General features: G+C 66.1%; 5 protein-coding genes and 1 long non-coding RNA gene across 7 annotated transcripts; 2 read left to right on the top strand and 4 right to left on the bottom strand.

The window, feature by feature from the left end:
- The first annotated feature begins 811 nt into the window (after positions 1 to 811).
- Positions 812 to 3322, top strand: LOC113992606 (zinc finger protein 771-like). Its single transcript, XM_039390805.1, has 4 exons — positions 812 to 849; positions 1277 to 1880; positions 2151 to 2286; positions 2672 to 3322. The coding sequence occupies exons 1-4, from the start codon at positions 812 to 814 to the stop codon at positions 3307 to 3309; spliced, it is 1416 nt and encodes a 471-aa protein (XP_039246739.1). The 3' UTR covers positions 3310 to 3322.
- A 515-nt stretch (positions 3323 to 3837) lies between these two features.
- Positions 3838 to 6311, bottom strand: LOC120325181 (charged multivesicular body protein 2a-like). Its single transcript, XM_039390813.1, has 5 exons — positions 6054 to 6311; positions 5633 to 5812; positions 5197 to 5327; positions 4798 to 4859; positions 3838 to 4470 (listed from the first exon to the last, which is right to left on the bottom strand). The coding sequence occupies exons 1-5, from the start codon at positions 6255 to 6257 to the stop codon at positions 4346 to 4348; spliced, it is 702 nt and encodes a 233-aa protein (XP_039246747.1). The 5' UTR covers positions 6258 to 6311; the 3' UTR covers positions 3838 to 4345.
- Positions 6312 to 7432: 1121 nt separating this feature from the next.
- Positions 7433 to 11008, bottom strand: LOC120325180 (NEDD8-conjugating enzyme Ubc12). Its single transcript, XM_039390812.1, has 6 exons — positions 10423 to 11008; positions 9708 to 9802; positions 9409 to 9447; positions 9046 to 9149; positions 8356 to 8419; positions 7433 to 7944 (listed from the first exon to the last, which is right to left on the bottom strand). Exons 1-6 carry the CDS (start codon positions 10529 to 10531, stop codon positions 7804 to 7806), a joined length of 552 nt encoding a protein of 183 aa, XP_039246746.1. The 5' UTR covers positions 10532 to 11008; the 3' UTR covers positions 7433 to 7803.
- A 739-nt stretch (positions 11009 to 11747) lies between these two features.
- On the bottom strand, positions 11748 to 19607 carry LOC113992605 (transcription intermediary factor 1-beta). 2 transcript variants are annotated; one of them, XM_039390809.1, is made up of 18 exons: positions 19399 to 19607; positions 19099 to 19208; positions 18894 to 19026; positions 18274 to 18415; positions 17430 to 17546; positions 17236 to 17350; positions 16778 to 16921; positions 16348 to 16462; positions 16152 to 16237; positions 15856 to 16075; positions 15481 to 15523; positions 15174 to 15233; positions 14471 to 14786; positions 13856 to 14115; positions 13445 to 13544; positions 13295 to 13369; positions 12683 to 12817; positions 11748 to 12303 (listed from the first exon to the last, which is right to left on the bottom strand). In XM_039390809.1, exons 1-18 carry the CDS (start codon positions 19595 to 19597, stop codon positions 12106 to 12108), a joined length of 2568 nt encoding a protein of 855 aa, XP_039246743.1. In that variant the 5' UTR covers positions 19598 to 19607; the 3' UTR covers positions 11748 to 12105. The 2 variants fall into 2 exon arrangements, with proteins under 2 accessions (XP_039246743.1, XP_039246744.1); XM_039390810.1 differs by having other exon boundaries at positions 15481 to 15520.
- Positions 19608 to 20750: 1143 nt separating this feature from the next.
- LOC113992617 (zinc finger and BTB domain-containing protein 45) lies at positions 20751 to 22872 on the bottom strand. Its single transcript, XM_027730094.2, has 2 exons — positions 21863 to 22872; positions 20751 to 21519 (listed from the first exon to the last, which is right to left on the bottom strand). The coding sequence occupies exons 1-2, from the start codon at positions 22785 to 22787 to the stop codon at positions 21158 to 21160; spliced, it is 1287 nt and encodes a 428-aa protein (XP_027585895.1). The 5' UTR covers positions 22788 to 22872; the 3' UTR covers positions 20751 to 21157.
- Positions 22873 to 27124: 4252 nt separating this feature from the next.
- LOC120325179 lies at positions 27125 to 27682 on the top strand. Its single transcript, XR_005567067.1, has 3 exons — positions 27125 to 27150; positions 27328 to 27427; positions 27599 to 27682. It is a non-coding gene; the product is annotated as an uncharacterized LOC120325179 (long non-coding RNA).

The raw sequence follows: 27682 nt of genomic DNA, 5'->3' as shown, positions 1-27682 counted from the left end.
TTTTTTTCCGCCCCAAAATTGCTCAAGTTCCTTTTCCCAAATCTCCTGCATTTCCTCCTTTCCCAAAGCACATTTCCCTGCAGAAACCCCCCCATTTCCCACTGGTTTTCCCTGGAAAAAGCCCATCCGTGACCGGTTTTTCCTTGGAAAAGCGCTCGGAGGGGGCGTGTCCTCCCCACCAAACCCCGCCCCCTTCGCGCCTTCTCGCTCTGCCATTGGTTCGCTACTCTGTCAATCACCCCCTCAACCTCCCACCTTAGGCGCGCCCCCCCTCGCCGCACCTCGCGCTCCCATTGGCTCTCCGCCCTGTCAATCATACCCGGCGGGTGGGCGGGACTCCCCGTGATTGACAGCGCTCTCACCCAATCAGCGGCCGCTCCACGCCCCCCCTCACGTACGGGGGGTTTCGGGTTTTTTTTGGGGGGGGTGTTTGATTTTTGGGGGGGGAATTTGGGGGCGAAGGGACCCCCTGGGACCCCCCGGGACCCCCCGCCGAGGCCCCTCGGGGGGCGGGGCCGGGCCGGGCCGATCCGGCCCTTTGTGTGGGAGAGCGGCGGGTGGAGGGGCCGGAGCAGGTTCGGGGGGCGCGGGACCCCCGGGGGGGCGCGGGAAAGGGAGGGACCCCCGGGCTGGGGGGGGGATGCGGGACCCCCGAGTTTGTGGGAGGGGGGCTCCGGGACCCCCGGGTTTGGGCGGGTGGAGGGGCCGGAGCAGGTTCGGGGGGCGCGGGACCCCCGAGGGGGGGGGTGAGGGGGGGAGGGAGGGACCCCTGGCGTGGGGGGAGGGGGCCGTGGGACCCCCGGGGGGGGGGATGGGGAGACCCACCCCCTCACCAGGGAAAAACCCTCGGTTTGTAGGGAGGGGGGCTGGGACGCAAGGTTTTGGGGGCTGAGGTTTTCGGGGGGGCTGCGGGAGGGACCACCGGGTTTGGGGGCTCAAGGGGGCTGCGGAGGGACCCCCCCGTTGGGGGAGAGGGGTGGGGAACCTTCCCTTAACCCTCCCCCTGTGTTTGCTCCTACCGCCTCCCCCCTCATATCCACCTAGAACCCCCCGGGAGTTTTGGGGGGGCCACGATGGATCCCGGCGGGATGGAGACCCCCCCCCCCCTGGGGCCCCCCGGGCCCCCCCGGGGACCCCCGGGACCCTCAGAGGGGTGGGACAGGGAGGGGCGTTCCGGGGGGAGTCCAGTGGGGGGTCCTGGGGGTCCCAGGAGGGGTCCTGGGGGTCCCAAAGGGGGTTCTAGGGGAGGTCCTGGGGTGGGCCCGGGTGGTCCCAGAGGTGCCAGAGGGTCTCCTGGTGGTCCCAGAGGTTCAGGGGGGGGTCCCGGGGTGGGTCCTGGAGGGGCTCCTGGGAATGCTGGTGGTCCCGGAGTGGCTCCCGGTTGTCCCAGAGGTCCCGGGGGGCATCCTGGTGGTCCCGAGGGCGCTCCCGGTGGTCCCAGGGTGGGTGCTGGCGATGCCAGAGGGTGTCCTGGTGGTCCCAAGCGCGGCCCCAGGGGCAATCCCGGCGCTCCCGGGGTGGATCCTCGTTATCCCGGAGGGGCCAAGGGGAATCCCGGGGGGTCTCCCGGTGGCTCTGGCGGCGCCGGGACCGAACTGCTCCGCCTGCGGTTCCGCCAATTCCGGTACCAGGAGGCGTCGGGGCCGCGGGACGTTTGGGAAAAGCTGCGGGAATTGTCCCGGGGGTGGCTCCGGCCCGAGGTCCGCACCAAGGAGCAGATCATGGAGCTGCTGGTGCTCGAGCAGTTCCTGAGCATCCTCCCCGAGCACATCCAGAGCTGGGTGTGGGTCCGGCACCCCCAGAACTGCGCCCAGGCCGTGGCGCTGGCCGAGAGATTCCAGCCGGGAACGGCGGAGAGCGCCGGGATCTGGGAGGAGCAGGTGGGGGAAGGAGAACGGGAGCGGCGGGGGGGGGTGTGTGTGTTTAGGAGGCTCTGGGGTGTCTTGGGAGGGGCTGGAGGGGTCTGGGGGTTCTTCGAGGGGGTCTGGGGGTGATTTTGTGGGTCTGGGGGGGCTTGGGGAGGTTCTGGAGGTTCTTGGGAGGAGTCTGAGGGGTCTTTGGGGGTGGGTTTTGGGGGCTTTGGGGGGTCTTGGGGGGCTCTGGAGCCCTTTGGGGGTCCCGAGGGTCCCATTTTCGGGGGGGTCCTGCAGGTGACCGTGCGGGTGAAGGTGGAGGAGGTGCCCCCCGAGGACCTGGAGGACCCCGAGGCTTTGGGGGTCCCCCCCAGCCCCCCTTTGGAGGAGGAGGAGGACTTTGGGGCCGAGGGGGAGGAGCCACAGGAAGGAGGTAACGGGGAGGGGGAGGAGACACCCCCCAAAAAAAAATCGGGGGGAAGGGGCTGCGAGGGGAGGTCGGGGGTGGTGGGACCCAGAAACCACCTCAGTGGACTGAAAAAACACCACAATGAACCCAAAACCCTCTCAATGGACCCAAAACCATCTCAGTGGGCACAAAAACCATCCAGAGGTGGGATCCCAACCTTGACCCCCCAGGTCCATCCATGGGAGGGGGGAGGCTCCGGATCCCAACCTTGACCCCCCAGGTCCATCCATGGGAGGGGGGAGGCTCCGGATCCCAACCTTGACCCCCCAGATCCATCCACGGGAGGGGGGAGGCTCCAGATCCCACCGCTGACCCCCCAAAGCTCCCCCTCCTCTCTCCCCCTTTCCAGCTCCCCCCACGTCTCCTCCTCCACCCCAAGCCCCCCCTCCAGCCCCCCCCCAGGACCTCCCGGCGCCCCGGAGAGGCTCCGAGCGGCGCCGAGCCCGCCGGGACCCCCCCCCGGAGCGTCCCCACCCCTGCCCCGAGTGCGGGAAGACCTTCGGGCGCCTGACCCACCTGCGGACCCACCTGCGGACGCACACGGGGGCGAAGCCCTTCGGCTGCGGCGCCTGCGGGAAGCGCTTCGGCCACTTGTCCACGCTGACCACGCACCGGCGCCTGCACACCGGGGAGCGGCCCTACGGCTGCTCCGCCTGCGGCAAGAGCTTCACCAACCCCTCGGACCTGGGCAAGCACCGGCGCTCGCACACCGGGGAGCGGCCCTACCCCTGCCCGGCCTGCGGGAAGCGCTTCAGCCAGCAGTCCAACCTGGCCATGCACCGGCGCAGCCACACGCAGGAGCGGCCCTACCCCTGCGCGCTCTGCGGGAAGAGCTTCAAGTACCTGGCGGACCTGACGGTGCACGGCAGGTCCCACACCGGGGAGCGGCCCTTCCCCTGCCCGGCCTGCGGGAAGAGCTTCAGCAACAAGTCGTCGCTGGCGCGGCACGGCCGGATCCACGCCCGGGCGGCCGCCAGGGACAAGTGAGGGGGGCGGGAGGGTTGGGGGGGCTCCGGGAGCTTGTTCTGGGGGACTTGGGGGTCCAGTGGGGGGGTGGGAACATGACTTTGACCCCCCCAGTGTCCGGTGGCTCCGTGATCCCAATCCCTGGTCTCAGAGACCCGACATGGGACGTCTCCCATGACCTGGCGGCTCCCAAAGACCCCCAGGGGGTTCTCCGGGGTCTCTGGAGGGTCCCGGGCTCTGTCCCTCTCCCCCCCCGGTTTTGCCCCTCTTTGCTCCCGGGAGGAGTTTTGTCCTTTCTTGGCCTCGTGGAGCCAAAAATTCCCATTCCTTGGGAAATTTGGGGTCTCCCCAAAGCCCTCCCCCAGGCCCCGGGGGGACACCCCCAGCTCAGTCTGGGGTCTGTTTGGGATGGACTGGGGGGCACTGGGCTGTACTGGGAGGGGACTGGGATACACTGGGACCCCACCCCCTTAAAGACCCCAAACTGATCCCCCTCCAGTGCCCCCTCCCAGTCCCAAACTGGGACCCCCAGGAAGGAGCCGGAGCAGCCGCGGGTCCAACGAGCCTTTATTGCCCCGGGGGGGAGACCCCAAAATGGGGGGGAAGGACCCCAAATGGGGGGGGGGGAAAGACCCCAAAATAGTGTTAATAATCCAAATAAAAGGGTGGAAAGACTCCCCCCAGGGGGGTGGAAAGACCCCAGAAAAGGGAGGAATTTACCCCAAAACAGAGGCAAGAACCCAAAAAAAGGGGGGGGAAAGTCCCTCGGGGGGGGGCCATCAAAAATACCCTAAAAATACCCCCCAAAAAAGAGTAAAAAACCCAGAAAAAGGGGGCAAATCCCCCTGCGGGGGGGGGGTCAAACACCCACGGGGGTCCCTTGGGGGGGGTCTGAGCCACCTTGGGGGGGTCCAAGACCGCCGGGGAGGGTCCAAAATACCCCCAAAAATGCCAGAAAAGCCCCAAAAAAAGGGAGTGAATCCCCCCCGAGGGGGTCAGACTGCCCCAGGGGGGGGTCTCAGCCCCCCGGGGGGGTCCGGGGGGGTCCGGGGGGGTCTCAGTCCCGCCGCAGGTTCTTCAGTCTCTCCTCCAGGTCGGCGTCGGCGTCGGCCAAAGCAGCCGCGGCCTCGGCACCCCCCCGCCCCTCCCCCGCCGCCAGGGACCCGCCCGGGGGGGGCAGAGCTGGGGGGGGACACAGGGGGGTCAGGGGGGCACCGGGGGCACCCCCAGGACCCCCGAAATCCCGCTCGGAATGAGCCAAAATGGGGGGAAATAGCTCCCAAAAGGCCCCAGATACCCCCAAAGTGGCCCCAAATACCCCCAAAATAGCCCCAAAATGGCCCCAAACGCCTCTCAAATGGCTCCAGATCCCCCCAGTCCCTTAAACAATCCCCCCCAAGCCTCCCCCAAACACCCCCCGGGCCCCCTAAACACCCCCTAAATGCCCCTAAATCCCCTCAAGACTCCCCCCAGGCCCCTTCAGTGCCCCCCAGATCCCCCCCCACTCACTGGCCAGTTCATCCGTGAGGTTCAATCCCAGCTCATCCAGGACCTGGGACACGACGGCGTCACTGCGAGGGACAGAGGGACACTGGGAGTGGGACACTGGGAGTGGGACACTGGGAGTGGGACAGAGGGACACTGGGAGTGGGACAGAGGGACACTGGGAGTGGGACAGAGGGACACTGGGAATGGGACACTGGGAATGGGACAGAGGGACACTGGGAATGGGACAGAGGGACACTGGGACCCCAACAGCCCTACCCAGAGGGTCCCCAAAATGCCACATCCCCCCCCCCATCACCATGTCCCCCTGTCCCCATATCCCCAAATTCTCGTGTCCCCCTGTCCCCCCATGTGCCTGTGTCCCCTCCCTGTCCCCTCCCTGTCCCCTGGGTGTGTCCCCACCTCTCCTCCTCGTCGTCCTCGTCCCCGAGGGCGTCGTCGATGGCGTCGTTCATCAGCTCCTCCTTCATGTCCATGATCTCGGCCTGGCGCTCGAATTCCAGCATGATCTTCTGGATCTGGGGCAGCTTCAGCTGGGGGGACACGGGGGTGACACTGGGGACATCAGGGACACACAGGGGACAACGGCCTGGGGCACATCCCCGGGGGTGACACCGGCCCACGGCCTTGGGGACACCCCTGGGGGACATCCCAGGGTCACCCACCTGCCTGGTCATGGTGGCCTTGGGGACACCCCTGGTGGCCTTGGTGACCCCCAGGTGTCCCCACCTGTCTGCCCGTGGCGGCCTGGCCTTGGTGACCCTGGGTGACCCTGGGTGACCACTGCTGACCACTGGTGACCCCAGATGGCCCCAGGTGTGCCCAGGTGTGCCCCCACCTGTCTGTTCATGGTGGCCATGGCCTTGGTGACGCCGCGCATGGCCGTGGCCATGGAGCTGTTGGATTTGAGGGTCTGGATCTTCAGGGACACGCCCTGGACGTTCGCCCTCATCGTGATGAACTTGCGGATGTAGCGCCGGGTCCGGACCAGGTCCTTGGCCATCACCCTGACAGCGTCCTGGGGACACGGGGGACAGCAGGGGGACGTCAGGGGGACAGCCAAGGGGACACTGGGGACACTGGGGAGACGTCCAGGGACATCAGGGACGCTGAGGGCTTGGGATGTCCCTCAGGTCCCCCCCGTGTCCCCTCCACCTTCTCCCTCCCACCACACACCGGCCCTGCACCACTCCCAATGTCCCCACGTGTGCCCCCCGTGTCCCCAATGTCCCCAATGTCCCCCCCGTCCCCAGTCTCACCATCTGCCCCTGCTTGGCCATTTTCTTGATGTCCACGATGATTTTCTTCTCCTGCGCCTCGAGTTTCTGCCGCTCGCGGTCGAGCTCCCGCACGGCCCTGCCCAGAGCCCGCTGGTTCTGCCGCAGCAGCTCCTCCGGCGTCTTCCGGCGCCCGAACAGCAGCTCCATGGGCACGGGGACACCTGGGGCACCCGGGGGGGACATCAACGGGACAGCGGGGACATCGATGGGACAGCGGGGACATCAACGGGACATGGGGAGGGGAGGGGACACGGACATGGGGACAGAGAGGGGGACACGGGGACCCCTCGAAATCCCCCAGGACCCCCCCGAAACCGTCCCCAAAGCTCCCGGAAGTCCCCTCGAATTCCCTAAAATCCCCCCAAATCCTCTCAAAAGCCCCTGAAATACCCCCAAACGCCAACCCCCCGGCTCTTTAAATCGCCCCCGGCCGCCCCAAACCCCCCCGAAATCCCCTCGAACTCCCCCAGATTCCCTCCCGGCGCCCCTTGAAATCCCCAAATGCCCCCAAATGCCCCCAAACCGCCCTAAATTCGCCCAAATCGCCCCGGCCCCTTTTACCGGCACTTCCGCAAACAGTGACGTCACCGTGGCCCGGTCACGTGGCGGAGGGAAGGCCACAGAGGAGGGGCCGGAGAGGCACTTCCGGGCCGGGGCAGAGACAGGAGCGACCCCTGGCGGCTCGGGGGGGTCGGGATTGGGAACTGGGGGGACGGGAGTGCTGGCACTGGGAACCGGGGATACCGGCACTGGGAACTGGCCATACTGGAGCGGGGAACTGGTGCCACTGGGCAGATTGGGAACCATGAGACCAGTAACTCGGCACCCCCATCTCAGTACAACCACTAACACCCCCACTGCTCCTCCCACTATAACCAGGAACACACTGGGCCCCTCCCAGTATAAACCAGTGTAACCAGTATCCCCAGTATAAACCAGCACCTCCAGTATAACCAGTACAACCCAGTATAACCACCCCCCCCAGTATAAACCAATATAACCAGCCCCCCCAGTATAAACCAGCAAAAACCAGTATAACCAGTGCCTTCGTTCCCTTCGCTCTTTAATCTCCGCTCGAGCCATGACGGGGGGTCCCCCCCCACCCCCGGGGGGAATAAATAGGGGGGGGAATTTTGGGGGTCCTGGGGGGGTCCTGGGAGGTCCCCAGGAGGTCCTGGGGGGGCTTGGGGGGTCCTGGGGGGGATTTTGGGGGTCCCCGGGGGGGTCTTGGGGGGGTCCCCGGAGGTACCGCGTGGGGTTTGGGGGGTTCTGAGGGGGGGGATTTTGGGGGGTCCCAGGAGGTCCTGGGGGGTTCCCAGGGGGGTCCTGGGGAGTCCCAGAGGGTCCCCAGGGGGACTTTGGGGGTCCTGGGGGGTCCACAAGGGGAATTTGGGGGGTCCTGGGGGTGTTGGGGGGGATATGTGGGGTCCCCGGGGGAGTCCCGATGTCAGTGGCCCCCACGTCACCTCCCCCCCCCAAAAGGGGTATTTAGGGGGTCCTGGGGGTGTTTTGGGGGGGGGGGGTATGGGAGGAGTTTGGGGGTTTTTTGGGGAGTCCCGGGGGTGTTTTTTGGGGGAATTTTTTTAGGGGGGGGGGGTCACTTGATGTCTGTGGCCCCCACAGAGCCCCCCCGAGCGGGGTTTTGGGGGGCTCTGTGGGGTCCAGGGGGGTCAGGGATTTTTGGGGGGGGTCCCGGGGGTGTTTTTGGGGGGGATTTCGGGGCAGGGGGTCACTTGAGGCAGCGCTCGAAGTACGTGGCCCCCACGTAGCCCCCCCGCAGCGAGCGCTGCACGTTCTGCTCGAAGAGGCGCCGGTTGCTCTGCAGGACCTCGGCCGCCTCCTTGTTCAGGGGGTCCTCGGGGTTCGGCTCCTGGGGGGGCACAGACCCCGTGAGCGCCGAACCCAGACCCCAAAATGCTCGAACGGACCCCAAAACCCCAGTAGCAGCCCCCCAGAACCCAAAGCACTCCCCCCCAGACCCCAAATTCCATTAACAGCCCCTCAGACCCCAAAACACTCTTCCCAGATCCCAAACCCCATTAACACCCCCCAGGGACCCCAAAACCTTTTAAGAGAACCCCAAGGACCCCAAAACCTGCCCCTGCCCCCCTGGGCCCCTCAGCCCTCCCTGAATCCCCTGGTGCCCCCCCCGGTGTCCCCATGTCCCTGTCCCCAGCTGTCCCCCCAGGTGTCCCCATGTCCCTGTCCTCAGGTGTCCCCCCAGGTGTCCCCATGTCCCTGTCCCCAGGTGTCCCCCCAGGTGTGTCCCCGTGTTCCTCACCAGGAACAGGTACTGGAGGCCGTAGATGATGGAGTTGATGGTCAGGACGGGCTTCCAGTCCTCCCTACGGACACACGGACACGTCAGGGACACGTGGACGTGGTCAGGGACACATGGACACATCAGGGACACACGGACACGTCAGGGACACGTGGACGTGGTCAGGGACACATGGACACATCAGGGACACATGGACACGTCAGGGACACACAGACACGTCAGGGACACACAGACACGTCAGGGACACACAGACACGTCAGGGACACACGGACACATCAGGGACACACAGACACGTCAGGGACACACAGACACGTCAGGGACACACGGACACATCAGGGACACACAGACACGTCAGGGACACACAGACACGTCAGGGACACACGGACACATCAGGGACACACAGACACGTCAGGGACACACAGACACGTCAGGGACACACGGACACATCAGGGACACATGGACACGGGGACAGACCGACACACTCAGACCCGGGGCAGCCTGGCCACCACAGACACCAACAGGTGGCCACGGCCCCTCCAGGGGGGAGCCCACGGGAGGTGTTTGGTAGCCCCTCCGTGGGTTGGTAGCTCCCCAGGGCTGTCAGTAGCCCCTCCATGGGCTGGTAGCCCCCTCGGGGCTGTCAGTAGCCCCCCTGGATGTCGGTAGCCCCCCTAGATGTTGGTAGCCCACCTGAGGATGTTGAGGCACACGTTGCCCTCCAGGTCGATGTTGGGGTGATAAACCATCGTCTCGCACTTCACCTTGGGGGGGTCGTGGGGGTACCCCTGGCCCACCTGGGGGGGGACACGGCCACCGGTCACTGGCTGGTGGCCACCAGGCCCACCTTGGTGGCCACCAGCCCCCAGGGCCCCCCTTGGACCCACAGCAGCCCCAGCAGGGCTTGGTGGCCACTGCTCAGGGCGGGGTGGCTACCAGGTGTCCCCCCACACTTCCAAGGCCACTGGTGGCCCAAGAGGGGTGGCCCAGGGACGGATTTGGTGGCCCAGGAGGGGTTTGGTGGCCCAGGGACAGGTTTGGTGGCCCAGGACTCACCTTAAAGCTGAAGACGAATTTGCCGCCCTTGTAGAAACCCTGAGGGACAGAGAAATGTCACCGGGGGGACATCTGGGGAACATCTGGAGGGGCTGGGGACACTGGGGGGACCCCCAGGGATGGGAGAGGACAATTGGGGGCGTCAGAGGGGGGGACATGGGGACAGTGGGGACCCCAAAGTGACCCGAGGGGAAGGGGGGGGACAATCAGGGAGGGAGCTGGGGGGGACAGGAGGTGACACGGGTGACACGGGGGGTGACACGGGTGACAGGGGAGGTGACATCTGGGGACAGTCCCACCTCGTCAGGGCAGATGTGCAGCCGGAAGTGCAGCAGGTCGTCCTGGTCGGAGAAGTCGATCTCACACGTCTTGGGCAGGTTCAGCTCGTTGATGTCTGGGGACAAACAGGGACATCTGGGGACACTGGGGACATCTGGGGACACTGGGGGGACACTGGGGGACACGGGGGGGGTTGGGGCGATTGGGGACATTGGGGGGATTGGGGACACAAAGGGACACTGAGGGGACATCGGGGACATGACGCAGGTGACACACAGGGGACAGGGACAAAGGGGACACAGACATGTCCCCAGTGGGACCAGTGTGTGACCCCAACTGGGACCAGTCCCCGACCCTTACTGGGACAGTACCTGATCCCAACTGGGACCAGGACCTGACCCCCAGTGGAACTATACTGGGACCAGTTCCTGCCCCAAGTGGGGCCTTACTGGGACCAGTATGTGACTCGTACTGGGACCAGTACGTGACCCCAACTGGAACCCTACTGAATGCTGTCTCTGGCCCTTACGGGGCCCAGTACCTGACCACAACTGGGACCAGTCCCTGACCCTTACTGGGCCCAGTACCTGACCTCTACTGGGTCCAGCCCCTTCCCCCTACCAGGGCCTAACTGGGCCCAATCTCTGACCCCCGCTGGGCCCAGTCGCTGACCCCCCTCAGAATCGTAACTGGTCCCAGTCCGCCCCAGTCCGTCCCAGCCCGCCCCAGTCGCACCTTTCTGGATCCGCAGCTGCGCCGCCGAGGCCTTTTTGCTGGAGCTCTTGGTGCCTCCGGCCGATTCCTCCTCCTTCTTCTGCTGCTTCAGCGAGAACAGCTTGATCATCCTGCCGGCCCGGGCCGGGGCGGCGCCGGCCCCCCCGGGGGGCGCGGGGGGAGCGGCGGCTCGGGGCTTTCTGGGGGGTTTTGGGGGTTTTTGGGGGGGGTTTCGGGGGGTTTCGGGGGGTCCGGGACCGACGGGGCCGGGGGCAAGCGCTGAGGGCCGCCCCGCTCGGCAACTTCCGGAGACGCTCGGCAACTTCCGGAGTCGCTTCGGGAAAGTCCGGGAAGGGTTCGGGGATCTCCTGAGCCGCTTCGTAAAGTTCCGGAACCGGTTCGGGAAGTTCCGGAACGACCGCGAATCACTTCGTGACTTTCCGAAGCCCCTTCGGGATCCTCCAGAACCGCTTCGGGACCCTCTGGAGCCGCTCGGCAAGTTTAGGAGCCGCCTCGGGGGTCTCCAGACCCGAGGGGGGTGGAAGGGGATCCGGGGCCCTTCGGCTCTTTCCGGAGCCGCTCGGGGGGAGCTCAGCCCGTTCCGGGGTCGCTTCGGTTCTTTCCGGAACAACTCGGGTCCTCCCGGTAAAGGGGGCGGGACCGGACCCTCCGCGACGAACCGGGCGCGGCGCCGCTCGTGCCTTCGGCTCTTTCCGGAAAACTTCGGCAATTTCAGGCCCCACCGACCAATCCCCGCGCACGGGGGCGGAGCTTGAGGCCCTTCCTTCTACTGGGCGCCACCATCTTTACGGGGGGGGCTGTACTGGGACCAGTTTGCCCTCTGTAGGGGGTTGACCCTGGCCAGATACCAGGTACCCGCTAAAGCCGCTCTCTCACTCTCCCCTCTGTAACTGGACAAAGACAGAAGAAAAAAGCAATTCAGAATGCATGAGTCGAGAGAAGAGCTGGGAGAGGTCAGTGGCTGATCACCTTGATGGGCAAAACAGACTCCAAGTGGGGATGGTAGTTCAATTTATTACTAAGAGCATAAGAACCAAAGACTGACAAATAGTCTTAAGAACACCTTCCCCCACCCCTCCTTCCGTGTTCTCCCTGCTCCTCCCCAGCGGCGCAGGGGCACAGGGAATGGGGGTTACAGTCCGTTGTTGTTTCTGCTGCTGCTCAGGGAGAGGAGTTGGAGTCCTTCCCCTTGATGGACCGTGACTCTGCCGTGAGTCCATCCCTCGGGCAGCAGCTCTTCCCAACCTGCTGTCCCGTGGGTCACTCCTCCATGGGGTCAGTCCTTCAGGAATGAGCTGTACCCACGTGGGTCCCCCACAGGGGCCGCAAGTCCTACCCGGGAAAAACCTGCTCCAGCCTGGGCTTCCCTCTCCACGGCCTGCAGGTCCCTGCCAGGACCCCGCTCCATCCCGGGCCTCCCACGGGTCACAGCCGGGCAAATCCTGACCCACAGTGAAGAAGGACCAGGAGCGGTTTTATAGGTCCAAGGAGCAGAACTGGGGTCCTGGAGGGGGGACCAGGACCCTGGTGAGGAGGATTGGGGTCCTGAGAGGGGGGATTGGGGTCCCAGAGAGAACAAACTGGGGTCCCAGGGGGAATTTGAGGACCCTTGGGAGGGGGATCACGACCCCGGGGAGGGGGATTGGGGTTCCAGGGAGGGTTTCAGGACCCCCGGGAGGGGGATCAGGACCCTGGAGCAGCAGAATTGGGGTCCCAGGATGCCAGGGGTGACCCCGGGTGGTCCCAGCCCCCCTGGGGAGGGGGCTCAGGCTGCAGAGAGGTCCCTGGGTGGTCCCAGAATTTCCTGTCCCCGAAGACACGGCTCAGGCGGGTCTCAAGGAACCTCTGGACGCTCAGCAGGGACTGCAGCCCCACCTTGTCCTGGGGGGACACAGGAGGTCAGGGGGGCTGGACACCCCCTCTGAGGCCCCAGAGACCCCCCCAGATCCCCAGGGACCCCCCAGAGCACCCCAGACCCCTCAGAGACCCCCGCCTTGTCCTGGGGGGACATGAGGGTGAGACCCCTAGAGACACCCCCTGACCCCCACAGGGACCCTCAGATACCCCAGAGGGACCCTCAGACCTCCCCAGGGACCCCCAAACCCCTCCAGAGACCACCCCCAGACCCTCTCAGACACCCAGAGAAACCACCAAGCCACCCCAGACCTCCCCAGGGATGCCCAGAGGGACCCCCAGACCTCCCCCAGGGACGTTCAGGGACCCCCAGACACTGCCCGGACCCCCCAGACACCCCCCAGACCTCGGTGGTCCCCTGGAGCTGTCCCAGGACCCTCCAGGCATCCCTGGCAAACTCCTCGGGGGTCCTGTAGGGGGGGCTCAGCTTCTCCTGCAGCTTCGCCCTCATCAGGGTCAGGTCCAGGGCGGGACCCCCCTCCTGTGGCCACCAAACGGTGTCAGGGGCTACCAAACCATGACTGGGGCCACTAAATCCCTGCTTGGGCCTTCAAATGTGCCCTGGGGCTACCAAACCACTGCTTGGGCCACCAAACCCCTCCCGTGAGCATCAAACTCCACAAGGGTCACCAAACCCCAGGAGCCCCTGAGGTGTTCATGGTGGTCCCCATGGCTCAGTAGCCCCCCCGTAGCCCCTGAGGTGTTCATGGTGGTCTCCGTGGCTCAGTAGCCCCCCCGTGGCCCCTGAGGTGTTCATGGTGGTCCCCATGGCTCAGTAGCCCCCCCGTGGCCCCTGAGGTGTTCATGGTGGTCCCCATGGCTCAGTAGCCCCCCCGTAGCCCCTGAGGTGTTCATGGTGGTCCCCATGGCTCAGTAGCCCCCCCTGTAGCCCCTGAAGTGTTCACGGTGGTCCCCATGGCTCAGTAGCCCCCCAGCCCCCCCGGTAGCCCCCACTCACCGCGAGGCCGCGCGGGCGCTGCAGGGCCCTGCAGGGCTCGTGGCACAGCAGCTCCAGCAGCACCAGCTCACACCTCTGGGGGGGAGAAAGAGGGCAGCCCTGGATCCCCCGGGATCCCTTGGATCCCCCCGAATCCCCCCCGGGACTCACCTGCTGGTCCAGGGGGCTCAGCCGGGCGGGGGTTCCCTGGCCCGAGGGGGCCTCGGAGGGCGGGGGGAGCTCCTGGCACAGCGAACACGTCCAGTCGGAGCTGTGGAACCGGGAGCCATTGGGAATGGGAGATCCCAGGAGGTTTGGGGCCAGCAACAGGATTCCCACAAGGATCAGGGAAAGAGAAAGAAGACCCCATGATGTTTGGGCTCGGTGGGGGATTCCCAGAGAAATCAGGGGCAGGAGATCCCCCAAGTTTTGGGGTCGTCAGAGGGATTCCCGGGGGGATCACAGACAGGGAACGGACATTCCACAAGGTCTGCAGTCAGTGGGACGATTCCCACAGGGATCAGGGAGGTGCCGAGGGGCAGTGGATCCCAGGGAGGTGCCGCTGGGATCCTGGGCCCGTACCTGGGCACGTCGAGCAGGGCGGGCAGGTGGCAGTGCAGGTGGAAGCAGCGCTGGCACCGGTCACACATCACCACGGCCCCCGCGCGGCCGCACACCCGGCAACTCCACCCCACGGGGACACCCTCCGTGGGGACACCCTCCGTGGGGACACCCTCCGTGGGGACACCCTCCGTGGGGACACCCCCCACGGCGGGAGGGGGCAGCAGCCCCACGGGCTTGGTGTCCCCGGGGTCCCCGATGGCCAATTCCTGAGGCTCCTCCTGGGGGGGAGGGAAGGAAAAGGTGAGGGGGGACGTGGGGGGGACAGAAGGGGGACATGGGGAGGGGACATGGGGAGGGAACATAGGGAAGAGGGACAAGGGGACGTGAGTAGGGGATGCAGGGACATGGAGGTGGACACTGGAGAGCAATGGGGACACGGGGAGGGAACATGGGGAGGGGCAGGGGGACATAAGGAGGGTACACAGGGAGGAACAGGATATTAGGAGGGGGCAGGGGGACACAGGGGGACACTGGAGGGGGACATGGGACACTGGGGTGGCACAGGTGACACTGCAAAAGGACAGGTGACAATGAAGTGGCACAGGTGACCGCGGGGGTCCGGGGCACACTCACCTTGATGGGGATGTGTCCCTGTGGCCGCGTGCCCTGCGCTGTCCCCTGGGCTGTCCCCTGGGGTGTCCCCTGGGCTGTCCCTGGGGGTGTCCCCTGGGCTGTCCCCTGGGCTGTCCCCTGCGCTGTCCCCTGCGCTGTCCCCCCCTGCTCGATGACGATGACGCTGAACTGCCCGGCCGAGGGCCCCGGCAGGACGCGGAAGGCGGGCAGGGGCAGGGCCGGGTCCAGCGCCAGGCCCAGCTCCAGCCGCTCCAGGGACACCCGTGGCACCTTGAGGGGGCGTGGGGGGGGGCCCTGGCACCCTCGGGGACGCCTCCTGGGGGGAGAGAGGGGGGTCAGCACCAGGGGAACACCCCCGGGGGACAAATCCTGGGAGTTTGGGATGGGGGAACAAGGGACACGGGGGGACAAGGGGTACCCTGGGGACAGGAGGACAAGGGATGGGGGGACCCCAGGGAGAGGGGAACAAGGTCTGGGAGAGCTGGGGACAGGGGGACTCCAGAGGGATGTTGGGGACATGGTGACAAAGGCCAGGGGGGTCCTGGGTCCTCGCCAACCCCTGGCCCAGGGGACGAGATGGGGGGACCCTTATGACCAAGGGCCAGGGACCCTCAAAGGGGGTGACAAGGATGGGACAAGGGGGACAGGTGGCCCTGGACAAAGGTGACAAGAGGGTCCCGGAGGTCCCCGCCCCCCCAGTTACCGTTTAATGAGCAGCTTCTTAACGAACTTCTCCTCCCGGGGGGAATTCCCAGGTTTCCTCCTGGATAATGGGGGAGGGGGTCAGGGGGGCTCCAGGAGCCCCCAAAGCCACCAAATGTCACCAGGGAGGGGGTGACAAGAGACAGGAGGGACTGGAGGGGGTGACAATGGACAGGAGGGTCCCAGGGGAGGTGACAAGGGACAGGAGAAACCAGGGGGGTGACAATGGACAGGAGGGACTGGGCAGAGGTGACAAGTGACAGGGGCGTCCCAGGGGACGTAACAAAGGACAGGGTGTCCCCCCTCACCTGTCCCCTCCTGTGACGCTGTTTTCGGGGGGCCCGGCGGCTGCTGGGAAATCCCACGTCAGGGAATTCCTGGACCCCCCAGTCTGTGTCCCCTTCCCCTGTGCCCCCTCCATGTCACCCCCCATGTCCCCAACCTCTGTCACTCCACTCATGTCCCCACCCCCTCATGTCCCGTGTTCCCCCCCCAGTGTCCCCCCATATCCCTCCCCGCCATGTCACCCCCGTGCCCCCAACCTGTGCCCCCCAACCCATGTCCCCCATGTTCCCCTCTCCCCATATCGGCCCATGTCCCCCCTCCCCCTGTCCCCCTCATGTTCCCCCATCCCCTGTTCCCTCCCTCCCCCTGTGCCCTCCACGTCCCCCCCATATCCTCACCCAGCTTGGGGGTCTCCGGCGGCGGCTCCAGGTGTGGGGGGGACAAGTCAGGACATTCCAAGCCCTCGATCCCAGAGGGAAACTGAGGTGGGAGGGGGGGGCCCAGAGCCTCCCGCCCAATTGGGGGGGACCCCCAGGGGGCCTCCTGTGCCCCCCCTCCAGCCCTGTTCTGGGGGGGCTGAAAGAGCAGCCTAGGGGTCACCTGCCCATTGCTCACCACCTGGGGGGGGCAGGGGGTTATTTTGGGGGGGGGCTGCAAGGGGGTCCCCAAAACACCCCCCGGACCCCCCAAGTACCTGTGGGGGCGGGGGGGGATCTCGGGGCCTCATGGCAGGGGGGGGGCTCCCGGGGCGGGGCAGGGGCCACTCCGAGATGATGGTGCCTGGAGGGGAGGGGAGGGGTGTCAGGGGAGGTGGGGACATCATAGACCCCCCTGACACCCCCCTTGTCACTTGTCACCCCCCTGGTCCCTCCTGTCCCCCCCGGTGTCACCGAAGTTCTCGGCGCTCTTGGTCCAGGCGGGAAGATCCCACTGGAATTTCAGCTCCCCCGGGGGCTCCTCACGCTCCACCGGGACACGGAGGCTCCGCTGGATCTGGGAATGGATCTGGAAGGACAGGGGGAGGGGAAGGGCACAGGTCACAGGGACACCGAGGGGACACGGGGCAGCACCACGGGGACACGTGTGACAGGGCAGGGACACCCTGGGGACTCGTGGGACAGTGCAGGGACACCCCAGGGACACGTGAGGGGTCTGAGGGTGGGGTTGGGGGGCTTTGGCCCCTCCCCAGCACAGCCCGGTGGGGGTGTCACTGCCCACTCCTCTGTCACACCAACAGGTCGCCCAATGGTCCCCAAGTGTCCCCAGGTGCCACCGTGGGGGTCCCTGCCCCTGGGGGGCTCTGGGGGGGCTCAGCCTCACCAGTCTGTGGGAGAGCAGCAGGGCAGTGCCCCGGGAGGTGCCCATGGCCCGGGACACGAAGCACATGACGAGCTCGTGGTGCTTCTGCAGCTCCGACAGCGCCCGGAGCCGCCGCTCCAGCTCCTCCTGCCACGCCTCCGTCACCTTCTGGGGGGACACCGGGGTCACACAGGGCATGGGGACACTGAGGGGACACCAGGAGACAGCAGGGACAGCGCCCGGAGCCGCCGCTCCAGCTCCTCCTGCCACGCCTCCGTCACCTTCTGGGGGACACTGAGGAGACCCGGGGGGACAGCAGGGACAGGGAGGGGACATGGAGGGGACAGTCCTGGCCTCAGGGGACAGAAGGGGACAGTGCCACCCTCCCCTGGGGAGGCAAGGACAGGGAAGGGACGGTGAGGGGACAGTGCCAGGCCCAGGAGACAGGAGGGGACTGGGGGAGACAGTGCCACCCTCACCTGGGCCTCCCCGAGCAGGACCTTGCCGCGCTTGTTGAGCTCCCTCATGACCTGCAGGATGGCCATTTTCACCTCCACCTGCAGCCGCTGCTGCGCCTCCGAGCCCTGGCGCTGCCTGGGAACAACGGGAACGCCGGGAATGGGGACACGGGGGGGACACGGGGGGACGCGGGCGGGACGGGGGTGCCACGCACAGGCCGCGCAGGTGCCGCTGGCAGTCCCGCAGCGAGGACAGTTTGGAGCTGAGGCAGCGGGACACGTCCAGCAGCAGCGACTGCTGCTCACCGGCCGCCTCGGGGACGCTCTGGGAACTGGGAACGCGCCCGGAGCGCGGAGGGACAAGGGAACCGGGAGGGAAACGGGGGGACAGAACAGGGAGAAGAGGGAGAAAGGGGAAAACGAGAAAAAAGGGGATAAACGGAAAAAGGGGAAAAAGGAAAAAGGGAAAAAAGGCGGGAAGCAGGCAAAAAAAGAGAGAAAAAAACCCAACCTAAGTTTCTCGTTATCTCAAAAACCATTAATAAGGTAACCAACCCTCACTAAGCATCATTAACTAGTTGACTAAATCATTGTAGTTAATTAGGAGTTTCCACTTTGTGAAAAAGGTTCATTTTATTTCCTGTTTAATTAAATTAAATTTTCTGCATCCAAATGCTGCTGGGATCGTTAATTATTCAGTCAATCCTCTAATTAGCTGCCTGTTTAAGTAAATAATTGGGTTAATTATCAATGCAGCCACGAAGTTGAAACAATCAGAGAAAAACACAGTAAAAATCCCCTATCATTCATTACGAAAACATCCTAAAATCTATTAGAAAATCTCTAATTAATAATTAATAATTCACTGCAGTCCATCTCCACCTCTTCTTCAGCAACTAATTAACATAATTAATTAACTAATCCCCTTTCCAGGGGCCTGAGCAGCTGCCCTTTCAGTCCATAACTCCCATTTCCATTCCCTCTTTGCCCCAAATCCCTGTTTTTCCCGTGCTAATTAACATGCTTGATTAATATGCAAATGAGCGCTAACGAACTCACCGGTGGCCCTGGTGGGTGCTGAGCTGGCACAGGTGGCACATGAGGGTGGAACAGGTGGAACAGAACCGATCCCGGGGCTCCTCCGGGTGCTCTGGGCACGGCCCCAGAGCGGGATCGGCACCGGAACGGGGCGGGGCTGAGCCTGTGGGGATGGACTGGGATGGACTGGGATGGACTGGGATGGGGCTGAGCCTGTGGGGATGGACTGGGATGGACTGGGATGGGACAGAGCCTGTGGGAATGGACTGGGATGGGGCTGAGCCTGTGGGGATGGACTGGGATGGACTGGGATGGGGCTGAGCCTGTGGGAATGGACTGGGATGGACTGGGATGGGACTGAGCCTGTGGGAATGGACTGGGATGGACTGGGATGGGACAGAGCCTGTGGGAATGGACTGGGATGGACTGGGATGGGAATGTCCTGGAGAGCAGCTCCGCCTGCACAAATGACACAGGAAGGGGACTGGGAATGGACTGGGAACAGCACTGGGAATGGGAATGGCACCAGGATAGCACTGGGACTGGGAGCGGGCCCCTGAGATGGGCCTGCCCGCAGGTGTCACACAGGGACAGGGGGTGACAGGGGGTGTGACAGTGACACTGAGGGGACAGTGACTCACCGATGTCCCGGACGGAGTGGCCCCGGGTGTACCTGACCCTGAGATGGGCCTGCACGCAGGTGTCACACAGGGGCTCGGCGCAGTCATCGCAGAACCTCGTGGCCGCCGCGTTGTCCTCGCAGCTGCTGCAGCTCTGAGGACAAGGGACAGGCTGGGCCACCTCTCCCCCGGTAATTAGCGCTAATTAACGCTAACGAGGCTCTACCTGGCGGGGCTCAGGCCCTGCGGTGGCTCCAGCCCCACTGTCCTGCAGGAAGAAGTTGTCCAGGATGTCCCCCAGGGGACACTGGTAGCGGCACACGGGGCACTCGAACACTGCGGGGACAGCGGGGACACGAGGTCAGGGGGGACGGGGGGGCAGAGGGGGTACCAGGGTCACTCCACACACCCCTCTGTGCCGGCTCGTTAGTGGGGCAGGGTCCCCCATTGCTCCCAGTGTCCCCCAGTGCTCCCAGTGACCCCCCAGTGCTCCCAGTGCCTCCCAGCTCCCCCAGTCCCCCCTCACCCGCTCCATCTCCGCCGAGGCAGGTCCCGCACACCGAGTGCAAGCAGGGCAGGAGCCGCGGGTCCCGCTGAGGGCTCAGGCGCTCCCGGCAGCGCCCGCAGTGCTCCAGCAGCTCCAGGTGCCCCAAGGGCTCCGCTCTCGGGCCCTTCCCGGCCCCTTCCAGGCCCGTCCTGGCCGCCGCCGCCTCAGGGCCCGACATGGTGGCCCGGTCTCCCCTCAGCCCCCTCACGGCTTCCGCGCCCGCCCCCCCGCCCGGCCAATCACCGCCCGCTGAGCCTGATGGACAGAAAAGGGTCCAATGAAAGGGGGAGAGGGACGAGTAATTGACGGGGTAAGGGACCAATAGGAGAGGAGCATGCGGGAGAGAAAGGGCGGGAAGGAGAACGCGCAAATCAGCGGTGGAAGCTCCACGGGGAGGGCGGGGATTGTAGAGACGTGACGCTTGGCCAATCGGCTTCCGGGCTCGGCGGGGAGGGGCGGAGTCGATGATTGACAGGTCGGGAAACCAATGCGCTGCAGGGCTGGGGAAGGACTGGGAATACTGGGAGCACTGGACGGTACTGGGAGCACTGAGATTACTGGGACTGCCGGGGGTACCGGGGGTGTTACTGGGAGGGCCCCGCATGACACTGGGACCAGAGGCTGAGGGGCCCTGAGCACTGGTGGCCCTGGGACAGTGTCCCCTCTTTGTGTCCCAGTGTCCCCTGTTATGTCCCCCCAGTGACTCCAGTATCCCCCAGTGTCCCTCCGAGTCCCCTCCTGTCCTCCCCCATGTCCCCTCTGGTGTCCCCCAGTGTCCCCCCCATTCTCCCAAGTCCCCTCCCATTTCCCCAGGTCCTCCCACGTGTCCCCAGTGTCCCCCCTACGCCCCCCCCCCATCCCCAGAATCCCCCCTCTCTCCCCAGTGTCCTCCCGTGTTCATTGTCACCCCCAGAGGCCACCAAGACCATTTGAGCCACCCCCCACTGGCCACTGTTTGGGGGAGCAGGAGCCACCTGGGGGGAGGGGACAAGGGGCGGACCCCATGTCCGTCCGTGTGTCCATCCCTGTGTCCATCCAAGGCTGGGGTGGGGTCACAGTGACAGAACCAGGGAATGGTTTGGTGGGGGAAAGGACATTCCATAGACACTTCCAGGATGGAGCAGCCACAGCTTTTCTGGGAATTCCATGCCAGCCCCTCCCTGCCCTCACAGGGAGGGATTTCTCCCCAGAATCCCACCCAAGTGTCTCCTTTTCCAGCTGGAAGCCATTCCCTGTGTCCTGGCACTCCACGCCTTGTCCAAAGTCCTTCTCCAGCTCTTGGAGCCTATTCAGGCCCTGGAAGGGTGTCCCCAGATCCTTCCCTTCTCCAAGTGGGACACCCCAACTCTCTCCAGCCCCTGGAGCATCTCCTCTGGCCTCAGGGCACGGTCCATCCATCCAATCCCTGTCTCTCCAGCTCAGTTCCAGGATTTCCTTGGGATCCACCTCAGGTGCTTTGCACAAATCCAGGTTGATGATGTCATCACCACCCGAAGAGCCCCTGAGCTCCACCGAGGCCATCACCAACCACCTCCTGGTGTCCCACCTGCCCAGCTTCCAGGAGGATTTGCTCCGTGCTCCTGCCGGGTGTTCCCGACTCCCCTGTTCTGTTCCCCTTCTCCTGTCCCTGGGAACGTCCCCGTGGCTCAGCTTCCTCCAGGTTTCCCCTCAAACAGGCCTGGAGCCCCAAAATCCACCTTCGAGGAATTCGGGGGGCAGAGACCCCCCCGGTGCCCCCTCACGCCGTGTGAGCGGGGCCGGCGCCCGCGGCGTCAGTCCCCGGCCACGCGGCCATTCCGGCTTCCGGCGGCAGCGGCGGCGGCCCCGGCGGGGGCCCCGGCGGGGGCCCGGGGTGAGAGGCGGCGGCGTGGCGCTCCAGGAGGGTGCGGTGGGAGAAGCCCTTGGTGCAGAGGCGGCACTGGAAGCGCTCGGGGCGGTGGGTTCGCATGTGGACGTTGAGGGAGCTCTTCTGGGTGAAGCGTTTGCAGCAGACGCCGCACTGGAAGGCGCGGACGCCCGTGTGGGTCACCATGTGCTTCAGCAGGTAGTCCCGGAGGGAGAAGGAGCGCCAGCAGATGGAGCACTGGTGGGGCTTCTCACCTGCGGAGAGACAAATGTGGGGCAACACGGGTCAATACGGGGCAGGTCTGCACGAGTGAACACGGGTCAACGAACCAGCACGGGTCAGCATGGCCTAGCGTGGGTCAGCATGGCTTAGCGTGGGTCAGCATGGCTTAGCGTGGGTCAGCATGAGTCAACAGGGGTCAGCACAGGCCAACGTGGGTCAGCACAGGCCAACGTGGGTCAAGAGCAATGCACGTCCACAAGTCAACCTCAGATCACCGTGAGTCAACGCGGATCCTCCCAGGGCACACACCCCACACCCTGCCCTCCCTGCCCCCGCTGTGTCCCCCCCACGTCCCCGTGTTCCCCCCGCGCTCACCCGAGTGGATGAACATGTGCTTGGTGTAGTTCTTGCGGGAGCTGAAGCTCTTCTGGCAGTGCCCGCACTGGTAGGGGGGCTGGGGGCCACGCAGGGGCCCCACTGGGGGCATCGTGGGCACCGGGGGGGCTCCCCCCGCCTCTGTCCCACCCTCGTAGGGTGGTGGCAATGCCGGGGGCGCCCCGAACCCAAACCCATCCCCACACGGTGCCTCTCGCCCGCGCTCGGCCCCGAACGCGGCGCCGCTGTCATCGCCGGCCCAGGGCGCCAGGAACGTGTCCGGGAATGCCTCGGGGGCACCGAAAAACGGTGGGTCTGGAGCCGGGAAAGCAGGGAGGGCCGTGCCGGGCGGGACAACGCCCTCCTGGGCACCGCCGTCCTCATCTTCCTCTTCCTCCTCCGCCGCCTCCTCCTCCTCCTTGAGCGTCGGCGCGAGGCGCAGCGGCTGCCGCTGCTTCCGGCTGTGGCCGCTCGGCAACGGCTCCGAGAAGTTCTCCAGCTCCGCCGGCGGCCCCGGCGGCAGTTTCTGGGCCGGGGGCATCACGGCGGGGCCGCGGCTCTGCGAGATGATCTGGGTGCACTCGTCGATGACCGTCTTGATCTGCAGCACCGAGGCCGCGGTGAGGATGTGCAGCGCCTCCGACTGTGCCACCACGAGGCTGCCGCTGTACAGGAACTCCACCAGCTGCCGCACGGCCGCCGAGGGCACCACGGGCGGCACCTCGATGGCCGAGTGGCCCAGCAGCAGCTTGTCATGGAAGAAGGGGCTGCCCGCGGCCAGCACGCAGCGGTGGGCGCGCAGCGAGGCCTCGCGGATGCGCACGGTGACGTCGCAGAACTGCCCCGCCACCCGCTGCCCGTTGAGCGTCTCCAGCAGCGAGCGGCTGAAGTTCTGCAGGTGGATGTAGTGAACGGCCTCCGGCATCGCCGCGGGCACGCCGGGGGACACTGGGGGCACAGGGGAACAGCGGGGACAGGGGGACACTGGGGGCAAAGGGGGACACCGGGGACACCGGGGTGGAGGGATGGAGGGGACACAGGGATGGAGGAATGGAGAGGATGTCAGAGACACGGGGATGGAGGGGACAGTGGGGACACAGGGACAGTGGGGACACGGTGACAGTGACGAGGCCGGCGGTACCTGGGGAAGGAGACACAGGGGTTTGGGACATTTTCCAGGGGGTCACCGAGGGCTGGGGACACCCCGTGTGACGTCACCGGGTGCCGCGGACAGCGCCGATGACGTCACGGGGCGGCCGGGAGCACCGCGCGCGATGTCACCGACCTGTCGCGACACGAAAACCTTCCAGAACCCTCCAGGACCCCCCAGAAGCTCCCCAGAACCCCTCAAACCGGCTCCTCCCCCGCTCACCGCACTCCCGCCGCCGCCGCTCTCTGACGTCACTTCTGCCTGACCAGACCGGAAATGAATGCGGATCACAGAGAGGGGCGGGAGCGGCCGCGGGGCGGGAGCGGCGCCCCCTGGCGGGCCGGAGAATTCCGCGGCATCCACATGTTGGCCCGTGTCAGTCCCTAGTGACCCACGTTGGCCCGTGTCAATCCATAGTGACCCACGTTGGCCCGTGTCAATCCATAGTGACCCATGTTGGCCCGTGTCAATCCATATTGGCCCATGTTGGCCCGTGTCAGTCCCTAGTGACCCACGTTGGCCCGTGTCAATCCATAGTGACCCACGTTGGCCCGTGTCAATCCATAGTGACCCATGTTGGCCCGTGTCAATCCATATTGGCCCATGTTGGCCCGTGTCAATCCATATTGGCCCATGTTGGCCCATGTCAATCCATAGTGACCCATGTTGGCCCGTGTCAATCCATATTGACCCATGTTGGCCCATGTCAATCCATATTGGCCCATGTTGGCCCATGTCAATCCATATTGGCCCATGTTGGCCCGTGTCAATCCATATTGGCCCATGTTGGCCCGTGTCAATCCGTGCTGTTCCGTGTTGACCCACGTTGGCCCCCGTGACTCTGCTCTGCTCCCTGTTGACCCGTGTAGGCCAACCTGAGTCCATTTGTGTCACCCCGTGTCATCCCATGTCACTGATGTCCCTCGTGTTGTTCCCACCGGGGACACCCGCTGTGTGACCCCCCCCGACCCCCTTGTCCCCCCTGGCCCCTCCCCTGTGTCACTCACGTGGTGTCACCGTCCCCTCCCCTCCCTGTGACGTCACCCCCACACCGTGACATCACCGCTTCTCCCACCCCTGGGCAAGGGCAGGAGGTGACACCCAAATTCCGGGGTGCCCTGAAACCTGTGTCCCCTCGGGCGGGGGTGACACCCAGGGGTGGCACCCGAATTCCAGGGTGCCCTGAGACACCTGAGTCCCCCGGGTGAAGACAGGAGGAGACACTGGGGGTGACACCCGAATTCTGGGGTGTCCTGGGACACCTGAGTCCCGCAGACAAAGAGGTGACACCCTGAGGTGCCACCCAAATCCGGGGGGCCCCGAGCCCCCCGTGTCCCCCGGGTGAGGGCAGAGGTGACACCCTGGGGTGCCCCGAGGCCCCGGTGCCCCCCGGGCAGGGCGGGGGTGGCCCGGGAGCCGCTGGAGCCGAAGGGCCCCGCCCGGGCGATGCCCGGGGGAGCGGGCGGGGGTTGGGGAGGGGGAGGGCGGGCTCTGTGTCCCCGTGTCCCCCCCGTGGGACCGGCCCGGGGGAGCGCGGAGGTGCCACTCGCGGGTCCGTCCCGTGCCTGCGGCGGGGGCGGCACCGGCAGAGCCCGGACCGGGACAGGTGAGGGGGGACAGGGAGGCAGGGACCCCCCCGGGTGGGCAGGGGACCCCAAAAACTGGCGACTGGGAACCCCCAGGGTGGGCAGGGGGTCCCCGGAGGCCGGACCTTCCCCACCTGCCCCTCCCAAAGCTGTCGGGGGGTCCCCGCCCGGGGCTGCGGCTGCTTTGGGGGGGCTGTGGTGTTATTGTAGGGTCTCCCCGGGGTCTCTGTTGTTCCAGAGCCTCCCCCCCATGGTGGACACGGGGGACAGGGGGCGGCGCAGCCCCCCCAGGCTGGTACAGGTGAGTGGGGGGGACTCCTGAGGGGTGTGGGGGGGACGGGGAAAGGGGGGGACTCCCAGGGGATGGGGGGATGACCCCCAGTTAATGAGGGGGGGACACAGGGATGGGGGGAACACAGGGATGGGCTGTGAGGACCCCCCCGGTTGATGGGGGGGACACAGGGATGGGGGACCCTCAGGGTACGGGGTGAGACCCCCAGCTGGGGGGATACAGGGATGGGAGGGGGGACCCCGCGGTGATGGGGGACCCCTCGGTACCCAGGGGAGCCCCGACCCCAATTTGGGGGTCCCAGGGGGTGGAGGAGGGGGGGATTCCGGGCATTGGGGTTTCCCCGCCCCGTCTCCCCCCTTGGCCGGAGCCCCCCCGCCCCCCTCGGGGCCCCCCTGGCCCCCCGCCAGCCCCGGGCTGGAATTGGGACACGGGGCGGGGACAGCGACACGGGGCCCTCGGCGCCCCTCCCCCACCCCGTGGGAACTGGCCCATCCCCCCCGAATCCCCCTGGACCCCCCTGGGACCTCCCAGGAAGTGACCTCCCGCCCCCACCCCCTGCAAGGTTTGGGGTCCTGCCCACCCTGGGAGGGACCCCCGGGGGTCCTGGGATCCCCCCTCACCCCGGACCTCTGGGACCCCCCAGATCCCTGGGACCCCCAAAACCCTGGGACCCTCCCACACCTGGGACCCCCTGGATTCCTGGGACCCCCAAAATCCCTGGGACCCTCCAACACCTGGGCCCCCCTGGATTCCTGGGACCCCCAAAACCCTGGGACCCTCCCACACCTGGGACCCCCTGGATTCCTGGGACCCCCAAATCCCCGGGACCCCGCGACTCGAGGACCCCCCAGATTTTGGGACTGCCTGGACTCTGGGAGTTCCTGGATTCCTGGGACTCCCCAAAACCCTGGGACCCCTCCTGGACTTTGGGACCCCCCAGATTTTGGTTCCTGCCCCCCAAATGTCCCCCCCCCTCCCAGCACCGGCGGGACCTGGAGGAGGAGCTGCGGGACCTCAGCAACCAGGTGGGTGGGGCTTGGGGCTGTCAATCACATTGGTGGGAGGGGCTTAGGACTGTCCATCACCCTGGTGGGTGGAGCAATAATCTGTCAATCACCCTGGGGGCGGGACAAGGGGCTGCCCATCACCCAGACGGGGGCGTGGCCTGTCCCATGTGAGCTGTCAATCATGGTCTTCCCCAATCAGGTGGCGGCGCTGGGGCGGAGCCTGGCAGCAGAGAGAGGGCGTGGCCTGGTGGAGGGCGGGGCCCTGCGTGCACTGGAGATCGCTGTGGGTGGGGCCCAGGCCCGGATGGGCGGGGCCTGCAGGGCCAGGGACCGGGCCAATGAGAGACTGCGGCTGCAGCAGGTGGGCGAGGCCAGGGAGGGGGTGGGGTTGGATGGGGCGGGGCCTATGACAGGTGTGGCTGTGGGTGGGGCTAAAGAGGCGTGGTCTGAGGGGTGGCTGGTGAAATGGGGTGGGACTTAGAAAGGTAGGTGGTGCTTTATGGGATGTGGGTGTGGTCAGGGGGAGGGTCCTAAGGGGGTGGAGCCTCTGGTGGGGGTGTGGCTGAATTTGGGCTAAATTGGTGTGGTCTGAGGGGGCGTGGCCTGGGAGGGGGAGGAGCCTCTGAGAGGGTGGGGGCCTGGCTGAGGTGGGGTTAAAGGGGGCGTGGTCGAGGGGTGTGGCCTGTCCCTGACCCGGCCCCGTTTGCAGGAGGCGGGGCAGCTGCTGTGGGCGGAGCTCCAGGCTGCCCGTGCTGCCCGTGCAGGGGCGGAGCTTCGGGCGCAGGAGGCGGAGTCGCAGTGCCGGGAACGGGGGGAGGAGCTTCAGCGGCTGCGAGAGGTGGGTGGGGCCAAGGGAAAGGGCGGGGCTAATGATAAATGGGCAGGGCTAAAGGACTAAGGGGCCAGGCTAAAGGGCAGGGAGGTGTGGCTAAGGCCCAATGGGTGGGGTTAAGGACTGATGGGTGGGGCTGAGGACCAATGGGTGGGGTTAAGGACTGATGGGTGGGGCTAAGGCCCAATGGGTGGGGTTAAGGACTGATGGGTGGGGCTAAGGATCAGTGGGCAGGGCTGAGGAACAATGGGCGGGGCTATATCAGACTATGGGTGGTGCTGGGCTGGTGGGCGTGTCCCCGGTGGGCGTGTCCATGCAAGCCCCGCCCCCAGGCCGTGGAGGAGGCTCGGCAGTGCCGGCGCCAGGCGGAGCAGGAGCGGGACCGAGCGGCCACTCAGGTGGGACACGGCCCCCGACACAGGTGAGTGAGGACACGCCCCTCCCCGGACACGCCCCTTCCTGGACACACCCACTGTGTGTCCCCTACAGCCCCTCCACGTGTCCCCTGTAGTCCCAGGTGTCCCTTATCCCGTATTCCCCCTTATCCCCCATCCATCCCCTATACCCTCCCACGCACCCCCCTATGTCCCCCCCATAGTCCCCCCCCCGCTGACCCCGAGGGGCTGCAGGCGGCGCTGGAGGAGCTGCGGGAGCACAACCGGGGGCTGCGGGACCACCTGGGACAGCGGCTGGGACAGGTGGGCACCTGTGGGGCACCTGCGGGGCACCTGTGGGGACTTGGGAGGGATATGAGGGGATATGGGGATGTGGGAAATGGGATATGGGGATGTGGGAAATGGGATATGTGGGTGCTGAGCTCACCTGAGGCTGCTGTGGTCTCACCCGTGGGTGTCGTCTCCCCTGCCCAGGTGCAGGAGCTGCGTGAGGCGCTGTCCCTCGCGGGGCAGCGGGCGCGGGAGGCCCAGGGTGCCCAGGCCCGGCTGGCGCGGGAG

Source organism: Pipra filicauda, unplaced genomic scaffold (assembly GCF_003945595.2).
Source record: "Pipra filicauda isolate LSUMZ 115617 unplaced genomic scaffold, ASM394559v2 scaffold873_size119148_pilon, whole genome shotgun sequence".
Lineage (NCBI taxonomy): Eukaryota > Metazoa > Chordata > Aves > Passeriformes > Pipridae > Pipra > Pipra filicauda.
The sequence above is the reverse complement of the archived record's forward strand: the minus strand, read 5'-3'. Positions and strand labels throughout refer to the sequence as shown.